General features: G+C 47.2%; 10 protein-coding genes across 10 annotated transcripts; 2 read left to right on the top strand and 8 right to left on the bottom strand.

The window, feature by feature from the left end:
- Positions 1–864: 864 nt before the first annotated feature.
- Positions 865–2,550, top strand: CANTADRAFT_30101 (kinase-like protein; the record flags this gene model as incomplete). Its single annotated transcript, XM_020208331.1, has 1 exon — positions 865–2,550. A coding segment is annotated over one exon (1,686 nt), but the record flags the coding sequence as incomplete, so codon positions are not given.
- Positions 2,551–3,207: 657 nt separating this feature from the next.
- On the bottom strand, positions 3,208–4,365 carry TPK1 (cAMP-dependent protein kinase catalytic subunit TPK1; the record flags this gene model as incomplete). The annotated part of the gene is made up of 1 exon (XM_020211303.1): positions 3,208–4,365. The coding sequence occupies one exon, from the start codon at positions 4,363–4,365 to the stop codon at positions 3,208–3,210; it is 1,158 nt and encodes a 385-aa protein (XP_020062052.1).
- Positions 4,366–4,598: 233 nt separating this feature from the next.
- Positions 4,599–5,279, bottom strand: CANTADRAFT_337682 (uncharacterized protein). The gene has a single exon (XM_020208529.1). It carries the CDS (start codon positions 5,183–5,185, stop codon positions 4,832–4,834), a length of 354 nt encoding a protein of 117 aa, XP_020062051.1. The 5' UTR covers positions 5,186–5,279; the 3' UTR covers positions 4,599–4,831.
- A 94-nt stretch (positions 5,280–5,373) lies between these two features.
- On the bottom strand, positions 5,374–9,340 carry CANTADRAFT_72348 (uncharacterized protein; the record flags this gene model as incomplete). The annotated part of the gene is made up of 2 exons (XM_020211084.1): positions 5,825–9,340; positions 5,374–5,773 (listed from the first exon to the last, which is right to left on the bottom strand). The coding sequence occupies exons 1-2, from the start codon at positions 8,860–8,862 to the stop codon at positions 5,374–5,376; spliced, it is 3,438 nt and encodes a 1,145-aa protein (XP_020062050.1). The 5' UTR covers positions 8,863–9,340.
- A 1,063-nt stretch (positions 9,341–10,403) lies between these two features.
- CANTADRAFT_57509 (bifunctional 4-hydroxy-4-methyl-2-oxoglutarate aldolase/oxaloacetate decarboxylase) lies at positions 10,404–11,132 on the bottom strand (the record flags this gene model as incomplete). Its single annotated transcript, XM_020210704.1, has 1 exon — positions 10,404–11,132. The coding sequence occupies one exon, from the start codon at positions 11,130–11,132 to the stop codon at positions 10,404–10,406; it is 729 nt and encodes a 242-aa protein (XP_020062049.1).
- Positions 11,133–11,473: 341 nt separating this feature from the next.
- CANTADRAFT_8501 (uncharacterized protein) lies at positions 11,474–12,268 on the bottom strand (the record flags this gene model as incomplete). Its single annotated transcript, XM_020211302.1, has 1 exon — positions 11,474–12,268. One exon carries the CDS (start codon positions 12,266–12,268, stop codon positions 11,474–11,476), a length of 795 nt encoding a protein of 264 aa, XP_020062048.1.
- Positions 12,269–12,787: 519 nt separating this feature from the next.
- RPA34 (DNA-directed RNA polymerase I subunit) lies at positions 12,788–13,279 on the bottom strand (the record flags this gene model as incomplete). Its single annotated transcript, XM_020208569.1, has 1 exon — positions 12,788–13,279. A coding segment is annotated over one exon (492 nt), but the record flags the coding sequence as incomplete, so codon positions are not given.
- A 1,097-nt stretch (positions 13,280–14,376) lies between these two features.
- Positions 14,377–15,306, top strand: CANTADRAFT_8499 (uncharacterized protein; the record flags this gene model as incomplete). The annotated part of the gene is made up of 1 exon (XM_020211301.1): positions 14,377–15,306. The coding sequence occupies one exon, from the start codon at positions 14,377–14,379 to the stop codon at positions 15,304–15,306; it is 930 nt and encodes a 309-aa protein (XP_020062046.1).
- A 2,023-nt stretch (positions 15,307–17,329) lies between these two features.
- On the bottom strand, positions 17,330–18,043 carry CANTADRAFT_57532 (uncharacterized protein; the record flags this gene model as incomplete). Its single annotated transcript, XM_020210705.1, has 2 exons — positions 17,330–17,550; positions 17,593–18,043. 2 exons carry the CDS (start codon positions 18,041–18,043, stop codon positions 17,330–17,332), a joined length of 672 nt encoding a protein of 223 aa, XP_020062045.1.
- Positions 18,044–19,466: 1,423 nt separating this feature from the next.
- Positions 19,467–20,384, bottom strand: MIR1 (Mir1p; the record flags this gene model as incomplete). The annotated part of the gene is made up of 1 exon (XM_020211951.1): positions 19,467–20,384. The coding sequence occupies one exon, from the start codon at positions 20,382–20,384 to the stop codon at positions 19,467–19,469; it is 918 nt and encodes a 305-aa protein (XP_020062044.1).
- Between the last annotated feature and the right edge of the window lie 2,322 nt (positions 20,385–22,706).

Genomic DNA, 22,706 nt, shown 5'->3' with positions numbered 1-22,706 from the left:
GCTGGTGGGTGCCGATGGGGCCAACGGAGGAGCAAATGGCCGATATGTACTATGTGCAACGTCTTGGGGGTCTGCGTTGGATGCGTTGGATGCGTTGGATGCGTGGTGGAGGTGAGTGAGCTGTCAAGTGTATCCTGCAAACTGTTGTCTGATTCGACACCGCTAGCAATGGATTCGCCGACCTTAACAATAATACGGCCGGGGTATTTGTCGAGGTTCTGTGTCCCTAGAATGAAAAGCGCCAACAATGTTCCACTGCGCTTGGGGGTGCCTGACGACGCTGGAGGGCTCCGAGACGCGTCTTTGTGCCTCCTCGTCAAAGACACGTGCGACACAACACGTGACTTTTCACGCCTCGAGGCGGCGCCGTCCGTAGCGTGTGTGCCGCACATGCAGATCACATGATGCATGACGTGCTGTCTGGGGCCCCCACGCCCATGACAGGTCATGTGACAACTTTCACGTGACGCGCCATTTCTAAGCTATCACCACTCCAACCACCTTCGAACAACCTCCCTATCGCCACCGTCACTATACATAACCTTTCCCGTTTCTGCCAGCCCCGAGTGCCATATCCCGCAGCAAATGCCCCTTTTCCGCTCATGGCGCAAGGACGCCAGTCCCGTTTCGCCCACCAAATCACCGCCGGTGCCATCCCGATCCAGCTCCGTCAAGTCCACCGACTCGTCGCTGAGCAAATTGAAGCTTTTCCGCTCGAAACACTCGCTGTCGCCGACGTCTCTGGCCACCGCTGATGCTCCGCAATCCCCGCTAGCACCATCTCCGTTATCTCCGCAGCCCAACCACCACCTCCAACCCCACAAACCATCCCAAAACTCGTCCTCCGATTCCTTGATACCGAACCAGTTGCGCAAGCGGGTCAGCACCATAGTGGAGGCAGATGCAGACCCCCTAAACCCGGATTATTCCGGCTCAGACCTCGACTCACTGCTGGATCTGGAATTCGACCTGGAAGCTGACTCCGACACTTCTGAGGACGACGAGGATGAGGACGACGAGGTCCACGCCCACGCCATCAAGGTCCGTGGCCAGGTGTCGAAGCACCACTTGGCTGCACAGCTTTCCACCATCATGGGCTACTGTGGCATCTCGTTGTCGTCCAGTAAGGATCTCACCGAGCAGGCCAACGAAGAGCTGAAACGGACGTACTCGTTGCTTGACGACGAGCTGAAAATACACCATTTGTCAAGCTCTTCAGGAAATACTCAGTCGGTGATCGACGATAAGCAGATCCGGTTAATCGAAACGCTAACAACCAAGTCCAACCGGTTTCTCCAGTCGTGCCAGGAGGCAGGCGGATGTCCCGTGCTCCCAGGAAAGACGTTGTTCCAGCGGTACGGGGTGGTCAAGGACATGATAGGACGGGGAGCCTACGGAGTGATCAAGCTCATTGAGAGGAACCCTGGGGGCAATAATGGGAATAATGGGAATAACGGGAATACCGGTACTACCGGAGATCTCACCTCCAATCCCAACCTCACATCCGCCATGTACGCCGTCAAGGAAATCAAGCGCAAGTCCGCCAAAGAGCCCAACAACAAGTTCATCGAGCGCGTGCTCTCCGAGTTCATCATCTCGTCCACCCTCAACTCCAAGTACATCGTCAAAACCGTCGACTTGATGGTCACCCTCCCATCTTCCTCCGACACCTCCGCCGTCCAGTTCAGCCAGGTGATGGAGTGCACTCCGGGAGGTGATCTCTTCACCTACTTGACCACAGCCTCCGACAAGGCCAACAACCCAGTCGAGGACATGTCCCTCGACGAGGTCGACTGCTTCATCAAGCAGATCGCCAAAGGCTTGCGCTACATGCACCAGCACGGAGTGGCTCACTGTGACTTGAAATTGGAGAATATTCTTCTAGCCTACTCCGAGCCTCGTCTTAATCACCACGGCCTTCCGTGTGCCAATATCACCCTCAAGCTCCTGGATTTCGGCAAATCCAACGTGTTTCGGACCAAGTTCGACTCCTCCGAGCAGTACTTGCCCCGGGCCTCGGGTCCGTTGGGCCTGGAGCCATATATGGCTCCAGAAGAGTTTTCTTGTACTAAATCATATTCGCTTGCAAAAAAAGACTGCTGGGCATTGGGAATTATCATATTGGTGCTATTTAATATCCGAAAACACTACTACACGGGCCACTCCCACTCTGGAAGCGACCAGGACTCGGGAGACTCCCAGTTTTCCAGCGACGACTACGGCTCAGGATACCTCTGGCAAACCACCGACACCAAGAACCATTTTTCCAAAAAGTATCGGGACAAGCACTTCGAGGAGTACGTTCGAAGCCGCATGGTGGCAGACTACGACGCCAAGAGCAAGGAGTGGTTGGTGAAGGCCGGAGGGGCGTTCCGGCCCATCGAGGATCTTTTCACGATCTCCGGTAAATCCGGGCCCCAGGACGAAGACGAATTGTGTGAATTGCGAAGAATGATGATATATAAGATGCTTGATATAGATCCAGGCACCCGGCTCAGCGCCGACACGTTTCTCAAGGGGGACTGGATGGGGTCGGTGGATAGTTGTATAGACTAAGAATGAATGATCAGGGTGCAAGAGCCATCGAGTCGGTGGCATGCTTCAGATGGGAGATTTCAAGCAATCGAGACTGAGTAGGAAGTAATGGGGCGGCTGTAACAGTGGCCTTCCTACCGGAAGACTATTGCTAGGAGAACTGCCATTGTACCACCCGAACTGAGCAAACGTTCCACCAATCCATATATTCATCTCCAATTCCAGACACTAGCTGGCTAGCTACAACCTCATCCTTGCAAACAACACCGCAAAGTTGGGAAATAACCTCCGACCCATTATTGGCACTACTAGGAGTAGCTTCTGGATACTCGAGGCTAGATCAATTTGGCATAAGCATAGCTACCAATCGTACTCTTTGTGAGCAGCACCATCTGCTAACATTGCTATCCCACCGTAGCAACACATTTTATTGCTATCCGAGCAGCACGACCCATTGCATTAATTCTGAGAGTCCCCCTAACGTATTGCTTCTGAGCATACCATCTTTTGTATTATATTGAGCAGACCTTTTGTATTGCCCGAAACCAACATTAAAGCTATTGTCGTCGAATCTACCCCAAGCGCCACTGGCTTCGCAGTGGCAGCTTTCCTTTTCCCTTTATGCTTCCCCTCGATGTCAAATCATGGGGAATGAAATGTCTCGAAAATGACCTAAAAGTCAGCAAACATGTCCCCGTAAGGATCGTCCACTCCACTGATCCCGTAGTCGAGGTCCTTATCTTCAGGGTACCTGTCGAACTGAGAGGTGTCTCCCACACCCGAGGTGATGGGTGGCTCGTAGGGTGTTTCTATGTCTCTGGAAAGCAAGCGTTCCCAGATGACTTCCTTGAACCACGGGTGGTTCTTGACGTCGTCGGAGCCTCCCTGCAAGTTTCCGAGTCTCTGGGTCAAGTCTTTGACGATCAATTTCTGCAATAAATCGAGGATATCTGGAGGCAAGTAGTCGGGATAGGTGATGGTGCCGTTCAATATGTTTTCGTAGGTTTTCATGGGGGTAGGATCGTAAAATGGGGTGTAGCCGGTCAACATCTCGAAAATCAAAATTCCGAACGACCACCAGTCCACCGACTTGTTGTAGGGCTTGGTGGCCACCACCTCAGGGGCTATATAGTCAGGAGTACCGCACAAGGTGTATGTGACGTCTGCCACCTCCTTGGCGAAGCCGAAGTCCGTCAACTTGATGTGGCCGTTCTTGTCCAACAAAATATTTTCCGGCTTCAAGTCTCGGTAGATGATGTCGAGTTTGTGCAAGTATTCGATGGCCAACAACACCTCGGCGGCATAGAACTTGGCCACAGGGGTGGGGAACCGTTGGGACTTCCGCAACAACGAGAAGAGCTCGCCCCCCTCTATGTAGTCCATGATCATGAAGAGGTTGTGGCAGTCCTGGAAGGTACCCCACATGCGGATGATGAACGGGTGCTGGGCCAACTTCAACATACGCCTCTCGTCGTTGGTGTGCTCCACCTGCTTCATGTTGATGACTCGTTCCTTCTTGAGGGTTTTCATGGCGTAGAACCGCCCGTTGTGGATGGAACGAGCCAAGTGGACTCGTCCAAATGACCCTGTGCCCAACGTGCGCAAGATCTGGAAGTCGTTGAGGGTGTACTTGCCCTTGGTGGTGGTGTCTCTGTGGGCGTGGCGGGAGTTGAGCTTCTGCAACGAGTGCAGCGACGATGAAGCTTTTTGGTTTTCCAAAACGGGAGGGTTGACGTAGATGTTTTGCTGCTGTTGTCTTTGGGCCAACTCTTCGAGAGAGACCTCGTTGAGCGACATCTGGCTCGGCTCGGTGTTGGCCATGGAAGTCATGTTGGTCCGGAGTAGTGCTAGCTGAAGAGTGCTGGAGTAGTGCTCGAGTAGTGCTGGAGCAGTACTGGAGTAGTGGGTTGCTAGCTGGAGTAGTGCTGGAAAAGTACTAGCTGTATTACTAGCTGTATTACCTGCTGTAGTTGTAGTGGAGTAGTTCTAGCTGGAGTAGTGGAGTAGCACTAGCTATAGTAGTAGAATAGTACCGTAGAAAGGATGATTTAGCGGAGCACAGATGTTCTTGGTCGACCTGATAACCTGTTCTGCTGATGTGGCAACGTCCCAGTAAAGCAAGCCCAGTTCAGCGTTGGTGCATGGATTGGCCGTGGCCCACAATCCTTTGGTAGTTTTTTTCTAGCGGTATTTGCGCCCCAGGCACGACCGGTATAAGCGACCACCGCGAGGTACTTGGCGCCAGGAGTGCCTAACAGTGGCAGCTGCGCCAGGCGCACCACGACGAGGCCATGGCTTATGCACCCGCCTCCAGTGCGGCCAGGGGAGTCTTGGCTGGAGCAGACGTTGCACCGTTGGGGCAAAATAACGGTGATTGTGCGTAACGCATTTCGGATGCGCCTGCCAGCGACGTCATAGCAACTGACAGCCTGGCTGACAGGCTACTGGGGCACTGGGCCACTGTGCCAGTGGACGTTGACAGCGACGGAGTGGAGTAAGCATGGCTTGATGGTGGACAGTGTCGCCGAATCGGGTGGTGGCCGGCGTTTTTGTGGTGGCAGATCGTTGGCTCGCATTTGTCGGGTAAACCCGGTGCCGCAGGGTCTGGCTGGCTACAAATGCTGACTAACTGCGTTGATTTAGTACACATGCTCGGGGATGTAAGCCCAGCAATTGGTGGCTAGGTGGTGCTCGTCATCACCAGGTTGTTGGAGTAGCCAGATCCTGGCCCAGGGCCCGTGTTGGCTTGCACCGGGCGCCGCCTCAGATCTGGGAGATGCGTCTCATACACTACTCTGGCATCACCCAATAATCTTGAAGGAACTGGTACTTTGCGAGCTACATCACCCAGAACTCGCGGGGCATGTCTTCGTCGTCGTCGTCTTCCGCGTCGTCGGCCTCGTTAGGCTCGTCGTCGTCATTGTCCTGCATCTCCTCGTCCGACCCGTACCCGTAGCCTTCACCGCCACGATTGACGTCGGGCCTGTCCTGCAGGGGAAGCTCCGACACTGCCGTTGCGGCCGCTAGTGCCTGGCCGTTGGCACTCTCGCTTGTTGGCCGGCCTGGTTCGTCGCGCTGTGCACTTGGACGCCTGCCTCCCTTCAACAACCCGGTGATTTGTTGGTTGGCAGACTTCAACTTCTCTAATAGATCGTAGCTGTTCTGAATGTCGAACCGTTTGATCACTCTGACTTCGTGGTCTTTATGGTCAGCGTCCTCCGTCTTGTGACCGTTTTCACTCACTCTGCGGCTTCTGGTGCCAGACCCACGTACAGGTTGCTTGGAGTACAGATTAATGAGCTTGACCAACACCGCTCCGAATCCGAACTCTTGCAAGTACTTGGCACGATCTTGTACCGTAAGCGAGTCAATGGTGGTGGTGGGCTCGTGGGCGAGTTTCGTGTCCTCCTCTCCCTTCTCACTGTCGGAGTCGGAGTCGATCATGATTCTCTGGTTGTTATGGAACCTTCTAGTTCCAGCGCCAGCTTCCGCCACGTTATCGAAGAGCATGAACTCCTTGTCCATGTGCACGTTGTAAGTGGTGTGCCTGGTCAAGTTGATGAGGATGAACACCACAGAAGACTTGATCTCGTTGAGATTGGTGTTCAACGCCACTCTTTCATTCAAATCAAGGGCATTTTCAAAACTGGCAGGAATGTTAAGATCCATGAAATGTAACCAGATACTTAATGTTTGGTCCTTGGGGAACTGGTCCTTGCTAATTGTATCGATGTTAGCGTACTTGTGGTTCTCAATATAATTGATAGAGGTCACCATCCGAACATAATCATCATTAAGAAGGAGCCTTAGGAATCCTTCTTCAGAATCAAATTGACCTTCAACCCCCGTGAATGGAACAGAGTCGACCAATGTGTACTGTATGTATTCATCCCAGCTATTAGGCAACTCGTATTCACGATGCAACCAATAGCTTTCTTCGTAGGTGTTGATCACAATCTGATTAAAATGTGGCGATCCCGCTGTGAAGTTTCGCAAGATATCGAAAGCTACCAATTTTTGTTTGAGTTTCAATTGATGAATTTCGATATTGCTTTTAAAGGAATCCTCGGAAAACTTTCTCTCAGGGCAATAAAATGTCTTCTCTATTAATGTTGCCAAAGGGAAGTACTCTAAAAGTTCCTGCTTATTTTCATTTGTTTCATGATATAAGAAGTTTTTGATCACTTGCATAATGTTAAGTTTAACAAAATTCCTCTGGTAAACATCCTCCGTCTTGACCGCCATGTCATCAGATCCACCAAGGAGTATGTTGTCATCCAGACTAGCTGAACTCTTGTATAAAGATGACAAACTGTGTAAGAATGAATCATAATTGACCACATTGTATCTAAAGGAACTGAAATCAAGAATGAAATTACCCAATAAACTGATAGTGATCGACTTATTGATCATTTGAGTTTTTCTGCTCTTCATCAAAGACCTAAAGTTACTCTTCCCACTCAACTTGTAGAAGTATTGATTGATCTTATCCGATGATGCAAATGCTTTCAAAATTTGTAAGAAATTGGTGATGAGCCCTCCTGAATTATCAATGGTACTGGGACTAATAATAAAACTCTTGAAAGAATTACACTCGACATAGAACGTCCGCAAAGTAGTTACCGATCTAGACAAAGACCTGATCAAATATAAGCAATTGGTGTAAAGCGATTGGTCCAACAAGGATCTTATTATTCCCAAATTTTTACTAAACCAAGGTAAGTCTTCACTCTTCACTTTTTGAGAACGTAATAATAAGTATCCTAACTCGTTTTGATTCAACAAGAATTGGAGATCATCAATGATTTCAAATATAATCTCGGCAAAAGCAAGGTTGATTTTTTGCTGGTCAGATGACAAGTTGATAATTCTACTTCTGTACGTCTCGTTGGAGCTAGTATAAACACTCAATAAGTATAACAAGTCCGCCAATTTTTCATCATGATCCTCATCAGATAAACCAATAAGAACAGTAAAATCCACCATTGAGGTACCATGCTTACTATTCTTCTTGAGAATTTTGAGGATTTTCAAAAGTTGTGACGATTTCGTTAATGTGTGAACTTGGTCAATTATCTTGAAGTCAGCATTCGCATCTTTGAGCTCATCGTTAAGCACAGGATATTTCGAACTCAAATCCGCAAGAATCCGGCCCGAGGATAGTAAATATATTGGTAAAGGTACCTGATCATTCTGGGAAGACTCCAACTCAAGTGATTCAGTCTCTAATTTCAACATTTGAATAATTCTAGGGAACAACTTCTTATAGTTTTGAAACAATAATTGCTTGTTAGAAGGTTTGAAATTGTCTAGATATATCACGATTAAATTAAGCGAGGCCAAGCTCATTAAGTTGTCGTCATACTTCAATAATAGAAGCAACGATAAGTAGACATTCTCTGGTAGAACTACTGGTGACCTCTCACCCAACTTATCAGATTTGTTAGCATGATCCCTAGTCACTTCGAAATCGTTCTCTCTCATTACGTAGAAAATTTGACAAATGCTAACGATCAATTCAAGAAGCAAGGAGGTATTAACTCTGGTGCGTATTATATTCTGGTTAAGTTCAATGTTCGGAAGACTTGAATCTTCAAATGATATCTGATGTAATAGTTCAATGTTATCAGTTATGGATGGGAAATGAGTATTGATTATGGTAGTACATTCCTTCAGCAAACGTCTGAGCAATGTTGTGAGTAAAGTGACTGTCGATTGGCTCTCTAATTCTGCGGAGGTCAAAATGAGTGGGACCAACTTCATCAGCTTGATCAACAAGAGATTAGATTTCTGCATGAAGTCGTCTTCGCTAATGATAAGCAAGCTAGTTATGAAACGGGAAACAATCTTTGCGTCGATGGAATGATGGCGAATATTGGAAAGATATAACACTATATCTAAGGAAGAAGCCAACACATTACGAATCTTGGCTTCAACGTACGGAGATGTTAACTTATTCAAGGATAATGGGATGAATCTGCCCACGAAGTATTGCAAGAATTGGATGATAGGGTCAAGCACGAGTTCCAATGACCGCAAGCAGGTGGTGACGTTGGCATGCTTGTCTGTGTTGACCTCGGTGATGTAGGCACATAGGATCTTAAGGATCACCCCACGCTTCTCTAGATCCCCCAAAAACTGGTGGTTCTCCAACCAATTGGATGGTTCCTTGCCAGCTATTAGTTGGATCAGGTGGTTGAAAGAGGCGACCAAGTCGGAGATGAACAGGACGTTTCCGACCAATTTATACTTGAGGTCCTTGTTGCCGATCAAGGACACTCGAAGTTCCGATAGATCTTTCCATACTTCTTGGGCATGGACTGACATGGTGGTGTTGTGGATGAAGCGTTATCGGTGGCACTGCGAACATATTCCTGTGGGGTAGGCTAGGGGTGGTGCGAGGACCGACTGCGTGGTGGTAGCACCGGGAATCTGCAGGGAGGGTTCGGAGTAGCGCCGGGGTCCCACCACCAAAGCCCGCACTGAGAAAACTGTGGATACCGTGTGATGGTGCTATGCTGGGCGATAGTTTGCAGTAATGAGAGTCTGGTAAACCACGCTGGAAGGGGCCAGTGGAAGTTTCTATCTGGGTTTTAGTGGATGCGCTTCTCGAGGACTATTATGTTCTGGCTTCTAAACCATCAGTTGAGTCAGACGCTTGAAATAATGTGGCTGGATTAAGTTGCACCGGTGAAGAGCAATACTCAATTCGTCTTCAACCTTTCGTAGATGCTAGTGGCTGTAGCGTGAGAGATGCTGCACCAAGCCGTAGAAGATTTCCAAGGCAGATACGAAGGCTGTAAGTACTTAACTGTGGGCAGCACAAATATTTTAGGGAATCCACCTCCATTTATATATTAGAGCGGGGTGATTTTTGCAGCACTTTATTGCAACATTTCATAGGCGCTAATGGCAGCAAATAAATAACGCCAGACTTTGAAAGGCTACAACTGAAGAGCTGCTGGTATTTTGAGAGGGTTCGGCGATAATCCAATATGTGTGAAGGTGTTGAGAAGTTACTGGCGATATACTTACAAAATGATATCTTTTAGAGAGATAGTGGCGATAGATATACAGGGCTGATGGCTTTTATAGCCTCCAGGGATGAAGAGAAGGAACTGGTGATGTGCTTCAATTGAGGCCATATGGTGGCTTTGAGAGGTCTACTGGTGATCTACTAGTATGGAGGGAGGTCTACTGGGGAAACCTTGCTGGTGACTACTGGTATGGAGGGAGGTCTACTGGTGAAACCTTGTGTATTTTGCCAGTTCAACGTGTATGATGATATCGAAAGGCCTTACTGGCAATAGCCCATGGGGTGTGATGCCATTGAGAAGGTACGGGTGAAGGAATTACAGACGAGATGGGAGGATCTATTGGCAACAGTCTGCAGAAATGATAAGTGGGTATGGTAGCGTAGAGAAATAAAGGGAAATGGCATTAAGATGGTGCTGCCATCCTACAGAGATGGCTTTGAGAGGTCTAGTGGTGGCTTTGAGAGGTTAGGGCTACAGGTGTACTGCCTTTGAAAATATTAACTGGTGATGGTCTAGGTATGTAGGAGTGTCTACTGGCGATAATCTACAGGTATGATGACATTTCGAGGGAATATGGCAATGCATTTGAGAGGAAACACTGAGAAGTAACTTACAGGTATGATGACCAAGAGAGAGACTTTTGATAGCCTTACATTTGATTTGATTTTAGAGGACCTATTGATAGCCTTCAGGTATGATTCTGATTCTACAGATTTTCATATTTGTCATTGCTGTATTATTGTCTAACAACTTTGGTGCAAATTCCAGGTCAAGAATATCGTGGCTTCTCCGGCATTACACTCCTGGTCTTACTGATATCCAACCAGCAGTCTAGATCTTACCACGCCAATACTTCTGGCTCTCAGTGGCTCCCTTCCCCTTCTTGATGTCCTCGCTAACATGGGTGTCAGCGTCGACTCGCTTGGGAATATACTCCAACACTGCGGCCAAGTCAGCGTCCTCGGGAATTCTTACCACTCCGTTCTTGTCGGCAACGATATAGTCTTCAGGGTGGATACTTACTACCTGGTCATTGTCGATTCCAGCAACCTTGATATCCAATGGCACGTTGATTCCAACAACCTTGACTAAAGGTCCTGGGGCTGAAGTGCCCACTCCGTATGACCACACTGGGTACCCGAGATCGTTGTGCTCGTCCAAATCCCGAATGCGACCAAGGACTACAGACCCATTGGCCTTTCTGTACTGGGCCCGCGTGGACATCAACCCTCCATAGAGGGCATTGTTAACCTTAACGAACGGATGGCTTGTGGTCTGTGCCTCCACGGGAAGCCCAATCACCACAATCAGATCTTCGGGAACATTGTCTATGTATGACTCCTTAACAGCAGGACGAGGATCCAGCTTTGGTGCATACAACACAGTGTAGGCCCTGCCAACTGCAGAGGCCAGGGAGGTAACTGGTGACCGGTTGACGAGATTGGGGATGAATCCGCCATCGGCGTACCCAAACTTGTTCAACGCGTCGGACACGTCACAAGGAGTGTACTTCCGCAAAACAGAGACAACCTCTTTGGTAGTGAGCGCTTTGACAGACATGATAAATGGGGTTAGTGGGGCAAGATATAACAAGGGTTTATTAAGAAGGGTTAATTCGAAATATGGGGTAGACCCGAATCGGCTATGTACAGTGCGAGAATAGTGCGTGTGATTATTGGGAGGGTACCAGCAAGCGATTGCAAAAAGTACTAGGAGAGTATCACTTGTGGTGTGATTGAATTAATGCCAGTATTACGGAGCTGAACGGATTTTTCATCATATGGTTATCATTCAAACCAAAAGAACCCAGTTAATTTCGGTTTCTAAACCATGGGTTTCCCTGGGGGGTTTTGTCTTTCTTTGGTTCAATATTACCATAAGATAGTACTATGTTCAGTGGCCTAGTCCAAACTGATTCTGTCTTTCAACTTTTTGTACCGTTCACTCTCGTCGCCATCCAAACCCTCGTCGCGCATCTGCGAGACTGGGGCTACCTTATGGCCCAACTCGTCGTCCTTGGTCTTCTCTTCTATAATAACAGTGTTACTTGCGACTTTAAACCGTGTTCCCAACTCCTTCACGAAATCAGAATGTAACTGATAGTCCAAGGTTATACGCTCGGAGTCCACCCTTTTGTCATGGATATCGTTCAAAATAGCCCCTAAGGTGTGGGGATGGACCATTGTACGAATCCCATTCGAGCTCTTATCCATCTGGGACTGAACTTCTTTTTCACCCTCCTCAAATATAGCCTTACGGTGCTTTAATTGTTTCAAAGCCAACGAGTGTTCTGATGCATGTTGAGGTGTGTGTGAATGAATCTGTCTACCAAGGTTGTTGATATTGCTGACATACTGGTTGTCGTAAGTTGAAGTACCTGCTTCGTGGGGATCGAAGCCATCTTTGCCTTCGGGTAGGTTATGTTCCGGTTTCGTGAGACCAGTGTTCTGATTTAGCTTCTTTTTGAGTAATTTGGGATCAAACCCATTGGACTGATACGTCGATTGTGTGGGGTTCTGATTCATGCTTTCATCAACATTGTCATGTTTCTTCAACTCCGCATTGATGTGATTCTGTTCGAACTTTGCATGCAAGCTCTTGGGTGGTAATTGGTTAACAGTGGCTCTGTTTACGGATTTAGCTGCGGTTTCCGCCGACTTGGCAAGCTTTCTAGGCTTGGATGCTCCGCTTCCCATTTTAACGAAGCTATGGTGGTTCCGGCAACAGTGATTAATAACCAATGATCAGTGACTACGATGGGATCGCGATGGTTTACAGATGGTTTGTATTGTACACGACTTGCGTCTATAGATGGGCCAGACGGCAGGAGAAATGGCAGGGCCAAGCACAAGGGGCCATAATACAACAGTCACTTACTTGTGTGCACCCATACCTTCAATGCAAAGAGATACGGAACACGAGACTTTACCTTCAGCATGCTGACGAATGTGAACGGATTTTGTCCACTAAATGCCAGACTACGCTTGTCTCCGTGGACGTATCGCTTAGTCCTTTTTCTTGTCTTTCTTGTCTTTCTTTTCCTTCTTTTCCTTCTTCTCCTTCTTCTCCTTCTTCTCTTTCTTTTCCTTCTTCTCTTTCTTTTCCTTTGGCTCTTCTATTCTGGCCTTCTTGACCACTCTTTCGTCTTCATCTTCGGATTCTTCAGATTCTTGTTCATCGTTTCTTGGCTTGGCTTCTTCAAAATCGTCAGCAGTGTAACCGGTTGGGAAGTGTCTCATTCTCAAGTTTTTGATCTTCTTGACATCCTTTCTGGGTTGCACAACCTTATCAATATCGATCTCAGGAATCAGAATGGTTTCACGGATGTTATAAAATCTGGAAACTTCCCCCTTCAATACTTTGAAAGTCTTCTTTCCACGTACAAACACGGCATTCTTACGATTCTCGGATTGGGCTGATAATAATTCTTCGTTGATTTGGTAGGTTCCTTTCTTGTTGTTATGCTCAGCCTTGAAGGTTTCTGGACCGTTGCTTATGGAGGTGGCAGTGAAAGAAACTGGCAAAGATTTGAGGTTCTTGATGGGGAATCCCTTTGGGGCTTTTATCAACCAGATCTCCTTTTCATCTGAAAAATCGAGGTTGGAACCAGACGAAATTTTGGAGAAATGCTTGGGTGCTTGAAATTCGACGTCCTCGACCTCCGAGTCAGACTCGTTGACGTATTCACTGGATTTGTATGCTGGCATGGCTGGTGGTTTGCTCGTAGCCTACAAATTTTTTTTGGCATCTCATCTAGGAATGGTCACGTGACACAAGCTGATAGTGAGAACAGGGACATCACCAGAGTGGGCTAGGGACAGCTCCAGCGGTGCCGAGGGTCATTCACAGACCACGATTGAGTCAGTAATCCGACGTCACGGATATCTAACAATGACGGGGTGGCCCTCCTGTGGATCCACACCTACACGTGATCTTGAGCCCCGAGGAGAGTTACGGATCCAGTTACGGGGGTGCACCACTCAAACGGGCAATCCTAAGGAACCATCAGTGTGTGCAATAGCATTGCCGTACGGAAGCACTCCGAAAAACTCGCTCATTTGAGTCTAAAGCCAAATTAGGCTTTGACCGAGCTCACATCATGATTTTGATATCCGTTCCCCCGCTCAGTGCTCATTCATTTATACAGTATTACCGTGATATCACCGTGTGCTGCACGCCATCACCGTTCTTATCCAGACAACTTAAAGTTTGGTCAGTGCTCCAGTTGCCACAACCATGATGGCTACATTTGGAGCTTATCCCGAACGTTGAGACTCAGCCCCATCGATAGTGCGCAGCTGGAGATCATCAACAGAGCCCCACGAGCCAAACTTTGTGGCTGTTTGGCGCCGCCAGCAGGGTGGGCTTTCCTCCACCCACCGCATTTCGAGTTACCCGCTTACATAATCTGGGGTCTGCCGCGTGTCCTTGATAATACTGCGCTCTTATGTAAGCGGAACATGCACAACGGTCACGTCAACGGTGGAGATCTACAAGTCAATTCACCACCAAACCTGCTAACTACCACGCCCAGTTTTCGCCATACGCCACGTCGGTACCAATCTTACACCCTCCTCCCCCCTCCCCCCTCGCGTTATTGGCCCGGTTGCTCTTAGGGATCTTTATCTGAAGGCCCATCACGTTTCTGCGGCAGCGCCGCATTTGTTTTTGGCCCTGCTGAAGCCATGCGCCCTGCGCAGACCAGGGCTCATAAGTTCGTATCTACTCCAAACTCATCCATCATCTAAGACCGACTATATAAGTCACACAGATTCCCCAGTTGCAAGAACATCATTAGAACATCATGGCTTTCGTTGCACAAGACTCTGGGACGGCCGCTGCCGTCTATTTAGCGTTATATTCCATCTACCTTGTGTTTGCTGCCACCATTGTGATAAAGGAAGGTTTCAAGACACTGTACTTCTTTTTCGTCACCTTTGGTATCTTTCGTGTTGTTGGCCAGCTCTGTGGGGTGGTCTTTGCTGCTGTAGGGTTTGAACACTGGCAGTGGCTCGTTGCTTACTTGGTATTCACCGCTGAAGGTTACTTCATTCTTATTCTTTCCACCTTTCATTTTGTTGCTAAGGCACAATCCGATACCTTCGGAACTTCGTGGTTGAGGCCGACCAAGAAAGAGATCAAGGAGAGAAGGAAAGCACACACCAACAGGTTTAGAGCTGGCTTAGAAGAGTACACCTTCTCGCGTCTTTTCCACATGATTTTGATTCCAGGCAATGCCATTCTTATTGCGGGTGGGTCGATGTTGGCGGGAATGGACCCTAATGACATGAACAGCAAAAACTCTCAGGTCATTACCTCGAAGGCGTTGAGAACCGTCGGTCAAGCCATTTTTTTGGCCCAAACATGCATCGCCATCGGTACCGCCATTTACGTTGCTGTGGCTGAGGGCCTTGCCAGCAACATCCATGTCATTGCCGTTTTCCTTGGAGCTCCTTTCCTTTTGGTCCGTGGTATTTTCGGGGTTTTGGCAATTTACATCCACGACATGGACTACTTTGACTCCTCCAACTACACTGCCCACGGCTTGAACTCCAAGTTTGTGGTGTACGAATACGTGTTGGCTGCAACCATGGAATTCGTCACCGCTTGCATCTACATTGGAGTGTACTACGTGTACAAGCACAAGCAAAAGTTGGCCAATCTCTCGCCGCAAGACAGTGAACAGAACCTTGTGACCTCGGGAGAGAAGGACAGCGACTCCGACAAACACTAATTATGCTGGATCTATTCCTAACAAACCACTTTATGACCTTCAATTCTGCTCTAATGTTAGTTTTCTGAATTTTTTTTGGTTACTTTCAGGCGTAGATGTTAATCATCCCTGTCTTCAATAGATGTATAGTTTCTAATTTGAAATATGCGATGGAACAGTTCTACCCGTAGCCTGGCATTGTGGTGCTTTGTGTAAGTTGTCCGCCCAACTGAAATCCTAGTTACATAATCAGTTATCGGTAGTGCCTGCCATATACAGCAATAGTTTAGTATACGACACGACAATATGGCAGAGGATCTCAGCCACACCAGTAAAGTCGCCTATGTACAGGGTTATGATAGTATGACAACATGGGCCCTCGGCTGAGTCCATTTTCTTCTAATACCCGAAGCAGTAAATTTCAAATACGAGATATGTAATTGTATACATGCCAGACCAATTTAGACCCTTACCCACCGATATCTACATTTATTCCTACCTGGTGATAGAGTACCTGCAACTGGTCCTCAAGAAGATTCTGTTTTCTTCACTCTTTTCTGTTTCCCAAAAAGATTGGATAGTCCAGTGTGTCCTGATTGTACAACGACCATCAGTCAGAAAACTGATCACGGTGATGTGAACACATTAATTGCCCCTGATTTTCGTTTTACATCTAAACTTTTCGTTATCTTACCCACATGAATTAATTCCCATACCCCGTGACCTACTCTAACCATTGCATAATCATAACCATACGGATTAATATTCCCCGTGACTCTTCAACTCTAACTATCCACTCGTGATAATACCATCTCTTCATTTTCTCCACAACTCTAACTATCCACTCGTGATAATACCATCTCTTCATTTTCTCCACAACTCTGAACTACACCCACATCAATTCTATTCCACTGATTATTCCAGTTCATTTCATTCCACTTCAACTTGTTACCCTCTCCCAGTAATTTAGTTTCACCTCCGTCTCACAACGGTCCACTAGATTCTGCGCACTGACTTATTGTCTTCCAGCAGTACCGAGCTCACATGACCTCCATACAGTCGTATACTGCGCCCTGTCACTGGTGGCACCCAACCCCACTTTGGAGACTAGCGATTGCTATCAATTTTCGTCGCCATCCCAAAATGATCATTTTTTCCACTCTTTGGTAGTGGGTCACGGTATCTTCGGCCCCGGAGTGGTTTTCGCAGCCTCTAAGCCTTGGATCTAGCGAGCACTACCTGTCATACTGTTAGCTTGGCTCTATACATTGGCCGTAAACCGGGAATCTCTGAAGCGAGCTATGTACTGGTGATATTAGTCCCTAGTTAACTGGTTCAACTGAATTAAAAAAAATAAAAGAATGGGTACTATTGACAGGAATGATCTTGAAATAAGATTATTATGGCCAGTTGACAGGGCTAGACATCTGCAGCCGTCATTCCGATTAAACATCCTTCGGGTGTACCCGGAATTACAAATTTGATAAATATCTTTTCGTGCATTAAGTCAATTGTACGAGCTTCGTATGTACTGTAAGTTTATCCTTTTTTGTATCAAGCAATGTTACATCCAGCTTCGTGTAAGTGGAGGTACAATCAGTAATTAGCAGAGCAGTTTCAGCGTACTTTCAGTAAATCTGTTTACTGATACCATTGCTGCTCAAATACTCCAGCACTAAATGTAGCTACAATGAATAAACGTTCTGCCTAGTGGCCAGCCATTAATTAAATCTTGCCAGTTAGCTAGCTAACTGGAAGAAGCCCGTTTCCAGGCACGAAAAGGGTATAGCAACGAGAAGAAGAACCATCCATCCAGGAGGTGAATTGAAAGAGCGACTTGTCCTGAATGTCTATAAAGGACCTATTTATAAGGAGTGATGTATGCTGGAGGAATGATTTTCGAGTTTGAAGGAAGAAGCGAGTTCTTTCCGAGGAATGTTTTTCGATTTTGCGCAGTCATTTCAAGATGAATGGATGTATTAGTTGGTGCTTGAAAGAATCTGCGCGGGGTGAAGACCAGAACCGGTGCTGGGGATTTCACGCTCTAGAAGAACCAGAACCTTTTGGACTCCCTTTTCTTGAAGTTGTTGGTGTTGGTCTCGGGAGAGTAGTTGACGGTGGCCGACACCTGCACCAACAACGAGATGTCGTACCCGGTGAGGTTGTAAGGACAGGCGGCAGACGAGTTACCCTTGAAGTAAATGTCGTAGCCAAGCGTGTCGTTAAGACGGGTGGTGTTGGTGCGTAAGGTGCGGTTGGCGCGGCCTGCAGTGGAGTTGGCGTGGGTGGCGTTGAAAGTGGTGTTACCTGCGGCAATCACGGGACACGCAAGGAATTTGGTCGAGTTCTGGTAGGTCAACAACGAGCCACTAATACCAAAGCCACGCGAGGAGGTGTTGTTGGCAGTGGTGGTCAATTTGCCTGCCTTGTCGACGTACACGTTGGTGTTCAATGGATAGGTGGTGTTGGAAGAGTTTTGCGACTGGGAAAAAGTACCATTGGAACTGTTCCCAAAAGGGATGTTGAGCACGTAGCCCTGGTTGGCTCTGATTCTGCCAAAGAACGCAGGCTCATCGACGCCCAACTCCAAGTCCTCGCCATTGAACTTGACCAAGTTGTACTGGAACTCCTTACCCTGGTGGTGGGCAATGAGACTGAACACAGGCGAGGTGGCCTGGTAGAACCGCTTGCCTACCGGCAACGCGAGGGCGAAATTGACGTATAAAAGCACAGCTGCAATCCAGGAAGCGAAATTCATATTGAGCAGTTGGATATCGGCTGCCAGGAGGGGGAGGGGCCCTATTTATAGTGGGCAGTGTTCACCATTGCCGCAAAGCAAAGAATGATCCCGGCATGGGCGAGCGCTTTGTGTCACTGCGGCCGGCGCAATTACACCATGAAATTAGCCTGATCGGGAAGGGTAATTGCACGTCAGGACACAGCAACCTGCGTGAGAATGCACCAGAAAGGGCAAATCGTGGATGGATTCGGAACCTATTTTCGGACATCCCGGACATACGACGGAGGATGAGGCTAAGACAAGAGAACAACCACCAAACAGGTAATCCTCCCAAGCCCTCCAACGGGCCTCCCAAGCCCTCCTACCACTTGTGGGGTGGAAACCTTACCGCAATATTGTGGATGTGGTGGTAACCATTGCGGTGTGGGTGTTGTCCAATTTCATGCCACGCACCGCCAGTGGGAGGGAATGGGCCTAAATGACGCCCCACACCGTCCATTTGGGCACTTAGGGGTAGCAACAACAGGCAAGTCCGGAAAACAGGGTCCAGGCTGGGACAGGAAAAGCACGTGACCATCCAGATCAGAATGGGGCCCATCGTGTTTATAACTGGTACTATTTGGGGACAGGATCACGTGGAGAATGGTTGGGTCCCCTTGAATGTCACTGGGAAGTTCACGGGAACTCACTAGAAAATCGCTGGAGTTCACTGGAAAATACACCGTTCCACGTTGGAACTTTTACTTCTGTAAATCCTTCGGAAACTGCTATGCTGGTAAATTTACTAAAATCACTGGAAATTACACACTGGAAATTACTCAAATATACTGGAAATGCCTGGGACCTCCACTGGAAAGTCGGGCGAAAAATCCACTATTCCACTCTCGAATAAATCTATCAGAAAGCCCACAGGAAAATTGCACCCTGGTAAATTCACTGAAAATGCACTGGCCACTGGAAAAACAATAGAAAATCCATAGGAAGATCACCGAAAATCTACTACAAATCTACCACAAATCCCACTGTTTCACTCTGGAAAATCCCCCCAAAAATACACAGAAAATTCAATTATTTACCCTGCAAAACTCTACCTTTGATTCTTTAAAAATGGCCTAGATATCACTGCAAATTCACTTCGAAATTTCGATGGAAAATCCACCACAAACTCCAGCGTTTCACCTTGAAACCCGAGCCGACTGGCCGTACAGCATACTGCTAAGATACGCCTCAGTTATCCAGCAAGAAGCTCACAGGGTGAAAATAACCAGAACTTTCCGGCTTCTAGAAAATTAGTAGGAATATAGCCAATTCAACCGTTTTCACATCTTCCTCGTTGCTCTCAGCCTTCACAGCCATACCAGCTACACCTTTGGCTACACCACGCGTTCCCACGTGCTCTATAACAGGACGATTGAATAAATATCTATATAAGCAGCGGAACTTACAATTCAACACCTGGAGGACAGCCCAAGGCACCCTTCAAGGAACCGTAGATGGTGAATTGCAAGGAGGTCAAGGTACCAACCATAACCAATCTGGTTGGCAAACCAGCGAAAGAGCCTCTGATACCCAATTGACCGGCCAATTGGGCTAACAAACCAATGGTGGATTGACCAGGAGCCTTCTTGGTCTTGTTGACCTTGGACAACAAGGTGTCGGCAGGTTGGGAGACAACAGCAGCGGAACAACCAGCAATGATACCAGCAAGCAAGTTAACACCGGTCAAACCAGTGGAGGACAATTCGTTCTTTGGGGTTGGGATGGCCTTGAAGATGGCTTCAGCAGCTCTTTCGAAAACCAAGAACTTAGCAATGTTGTATGGAATTTGCTTGAACAAGATTGGGGTGAAACCGTTGTAGAAAGAGCCTGGGCCTTCTTCCTTCAAGATTCTGCCAAAGGCACCAACCAAACCGTTGGCGAAAGATGGCTGGGAAACCAATCTGATTCTGGTGGCTTCCAAAGGACACAAGGCGATGTCAGCGAAGAACTCGGCCAAAGCAGCGGAACCGATGAAAACAGAGTTCTTGTATTGCTTGGCGGTGTCGTAACCCAATTGCTCGATGAAGGTCTTCTTGAACAATTCGTAACCACCGAACTTGAAGGCACCTTGCATGGAGTAACCCAACACGGTAGGACCGAAACCGGTCAACAAGGCACCGGCACCTTCAGAGGCGATAACCTGCTTGAAAGAGCCAATCATACCTCTGTTGTACACGGCTGGTTCCAACTGGATTCTGGTCTTGACCACATCGATGGGGGTCATGGCACCGTGGGTGGCACCACAACCGATGGCACCAGCGAGGGCGAAGGAGGCGTAGTCCTTGACGGAGAAAACGGGGATTCTTGGGTCAGCAGCCATTATGAGAGAAATGTAGTGGGAAAAAGAACAGATCCTTGTGGTTATTTAAGGCTCGAGGCCATAAAATTTTTCGTCCGGTATACGGTGGAACTCGGAGGTGCGCGCACCCGGAGGGGCACGGAATCGGGGGGCTGTGATTGGCTGGGCGGAGGGGGGAGTGGTAGAGAAGAGGTTAGGAGGAGAGGGAGTGGTGGTGGTAGTATGGAGATATTATGGCAGCAAGGATGGTGGTAAGGATGTTGGCTAGAATGTTAGTAATGTGGGTGGGTGTTGGTAGATCTGGTGGTAGATCTGGTGGTAGGGTGAAGCGCCCGTACTACTGGCTCCCTCCACCGTCGCAGCTCATCCCGGGTGGCATGCAGGCCAGGGCCCCTGATCGGGTGCAAGGGTAAGAGGTTGCAATTCTGGTGGCAATTCTTGATTGCGGTGGATGATACGGGTTTATGATTCGTGCTTCACGGTGGCTAGTCGTAATTTTTAATTTGGTTTGGTGCCAGTGGGTTTAAAAGGCCATCAATCGTAGACACTGGGTGGGCTTTGCGATTGCTACTAGTAATTGATTTAGTGCCAGTCGGTTATGTATGGCCATGAATTGGATAATTGGTGAAATCATTAATACTACTGGCATTTTGTCATATTTTAATTTCACCGTTACGGCAGGCATGAATAATTAATTCGACTGTGGTGAAGAGCTTAGCAATTGCTACTAGTAATTGATTTTGTACTTTAGTGCCAGTCGGTTATGTATTGCCATGGATTGGTTAATTGGTGAAATCATTAATACTACTGGCATTTTGTCATATTTTATTTTACCGTTACAGCAGGCATGATGGTTTTTTTTGGTCTTTTCGACTGTAGTGAAGAGGTAGCAATTTCTAGTGGTGGTACTTAATAGAGCATGGCCACGAAGGGACGCTGATTGCCCGCCAGAGCCAATTTCTGGCGGTTTACTAAATTTGCACTTGGCCAATAGTTCTAGCTAACATCCATGAATTGATATTGGACGTGAATTGAGGCAAATTCATAAATCCGTGCTTTGGCTATCCGCTTGTAGCTAGTGATTCTTTCCCCATTAGCCGTGGTATCTTGCGCATCAAATATAGAATGGCCATGGCTACTGTAATTTATGTGGATGTGCACGTAGCTGATAAACGTGGGCCAAAAGAAATAGCACTAGAATTATACGATAAAGTTTCAAAACTAACTAATACTAGAATAAAAGGTAAAGGAGGACCACTTGGAACGAATAAAGAAAAGAAGCCTCAACCATGAATACTTGAACCATTAGAACGTTACCTAATCATTACCAGACCTAGTCATAGCTGCCGGTAATTCTTAGTTGCACATCAGTCAGTCTTTAAAGAACTCATGAACCAATGCTAATTGCTTCAACTGTCGGTTCATAGCTGCAAAAATGGCCATGATTGCCCGTATTTTATATGGTACCCTATTGCCAGTCGGGTTCCTTCATGAATTTCCTAATTAGTCCGTACCACAATTATGGCCAACAGTGCCCATAATAATACCTATTCGAAGCCTGTAGTCAGGATGTTCCAAGGAATAATTTAACCTGGCATGAGGCGATGGGTCTATTAGCACTACGAGGGGCGGAATGAGCGCCAAGTCCTAAAGATAGGAATAGAAGTTTAAGTAGAGCAAGAGTGATTTGAAATCCAGAAATCACGTGAACCCCAATCTATTTTGACCATTTGTGGCCACGAAATTGTTCTGAAGCAACTAGATTTCTAGGGTAGCCTCGTATAGGCTCCACTGATATCATACCTTCATTCTGAGTAGTTTGTGAGTGTTATTTACAGGGGTAAGCGATTGAACCTGGCGACTGACCATGGTACCCGGAAATTGCATTTTCACGTGAGTTCAGGGTTCCGAGTGCAGCTAATAAGGACCCCAACTAGATTAATTATTAAAGGATATACCAATAGACCGTTGGGATTATTTTAACATTTTGTGCTTTATGATTATCGAAGCTTATAATCTGAATTCTTTTAAACAGGGAGAGAAACCAACTCTTCGCCTCAAGAATGACATAGTATGCATATCCAGTTGGAGATGATCTTATTAGTTTCAGGTGACCTGCTAGCGCTTGATTTGATTCTGCTAGAGATGTCAACCCTTCAATTCGAAATCTTAGGTGAATATAGTAGAAATACTGCATATGTCTATTGTGACCTAAGGTCCATGAACATTATTTACTATTAATCTCCATTTTCAGAGTATGGCAGTGAGGATGTCTTTGTACCAGCACAAGAATTTTAGAACAATTAACAATCCAAAAAATTCACATTTTAATATGGCTCGAGT

The sequence above is a fragment of the Suhomyces tanzawaensis genome (genome assembly GCF_001661415.1).
Source record: "Suhomyces tanzawaensis NRRL Y-17324 unplaced genomic scaffold CANTAscaffold_9, whole genome shotgun sequence".
Lineage (NCBI taxonomy): Eukaryota > Fungi > Ascomycota > Pichiomycetes > Serinales > Debaryomycetaceae > Suhomyces > Suhomyces tanzawaensis.
Note: the sequence above shows the minus strand (reverse complement) of the source record. Positions and strands in the feature narration are given on the sequence as shown.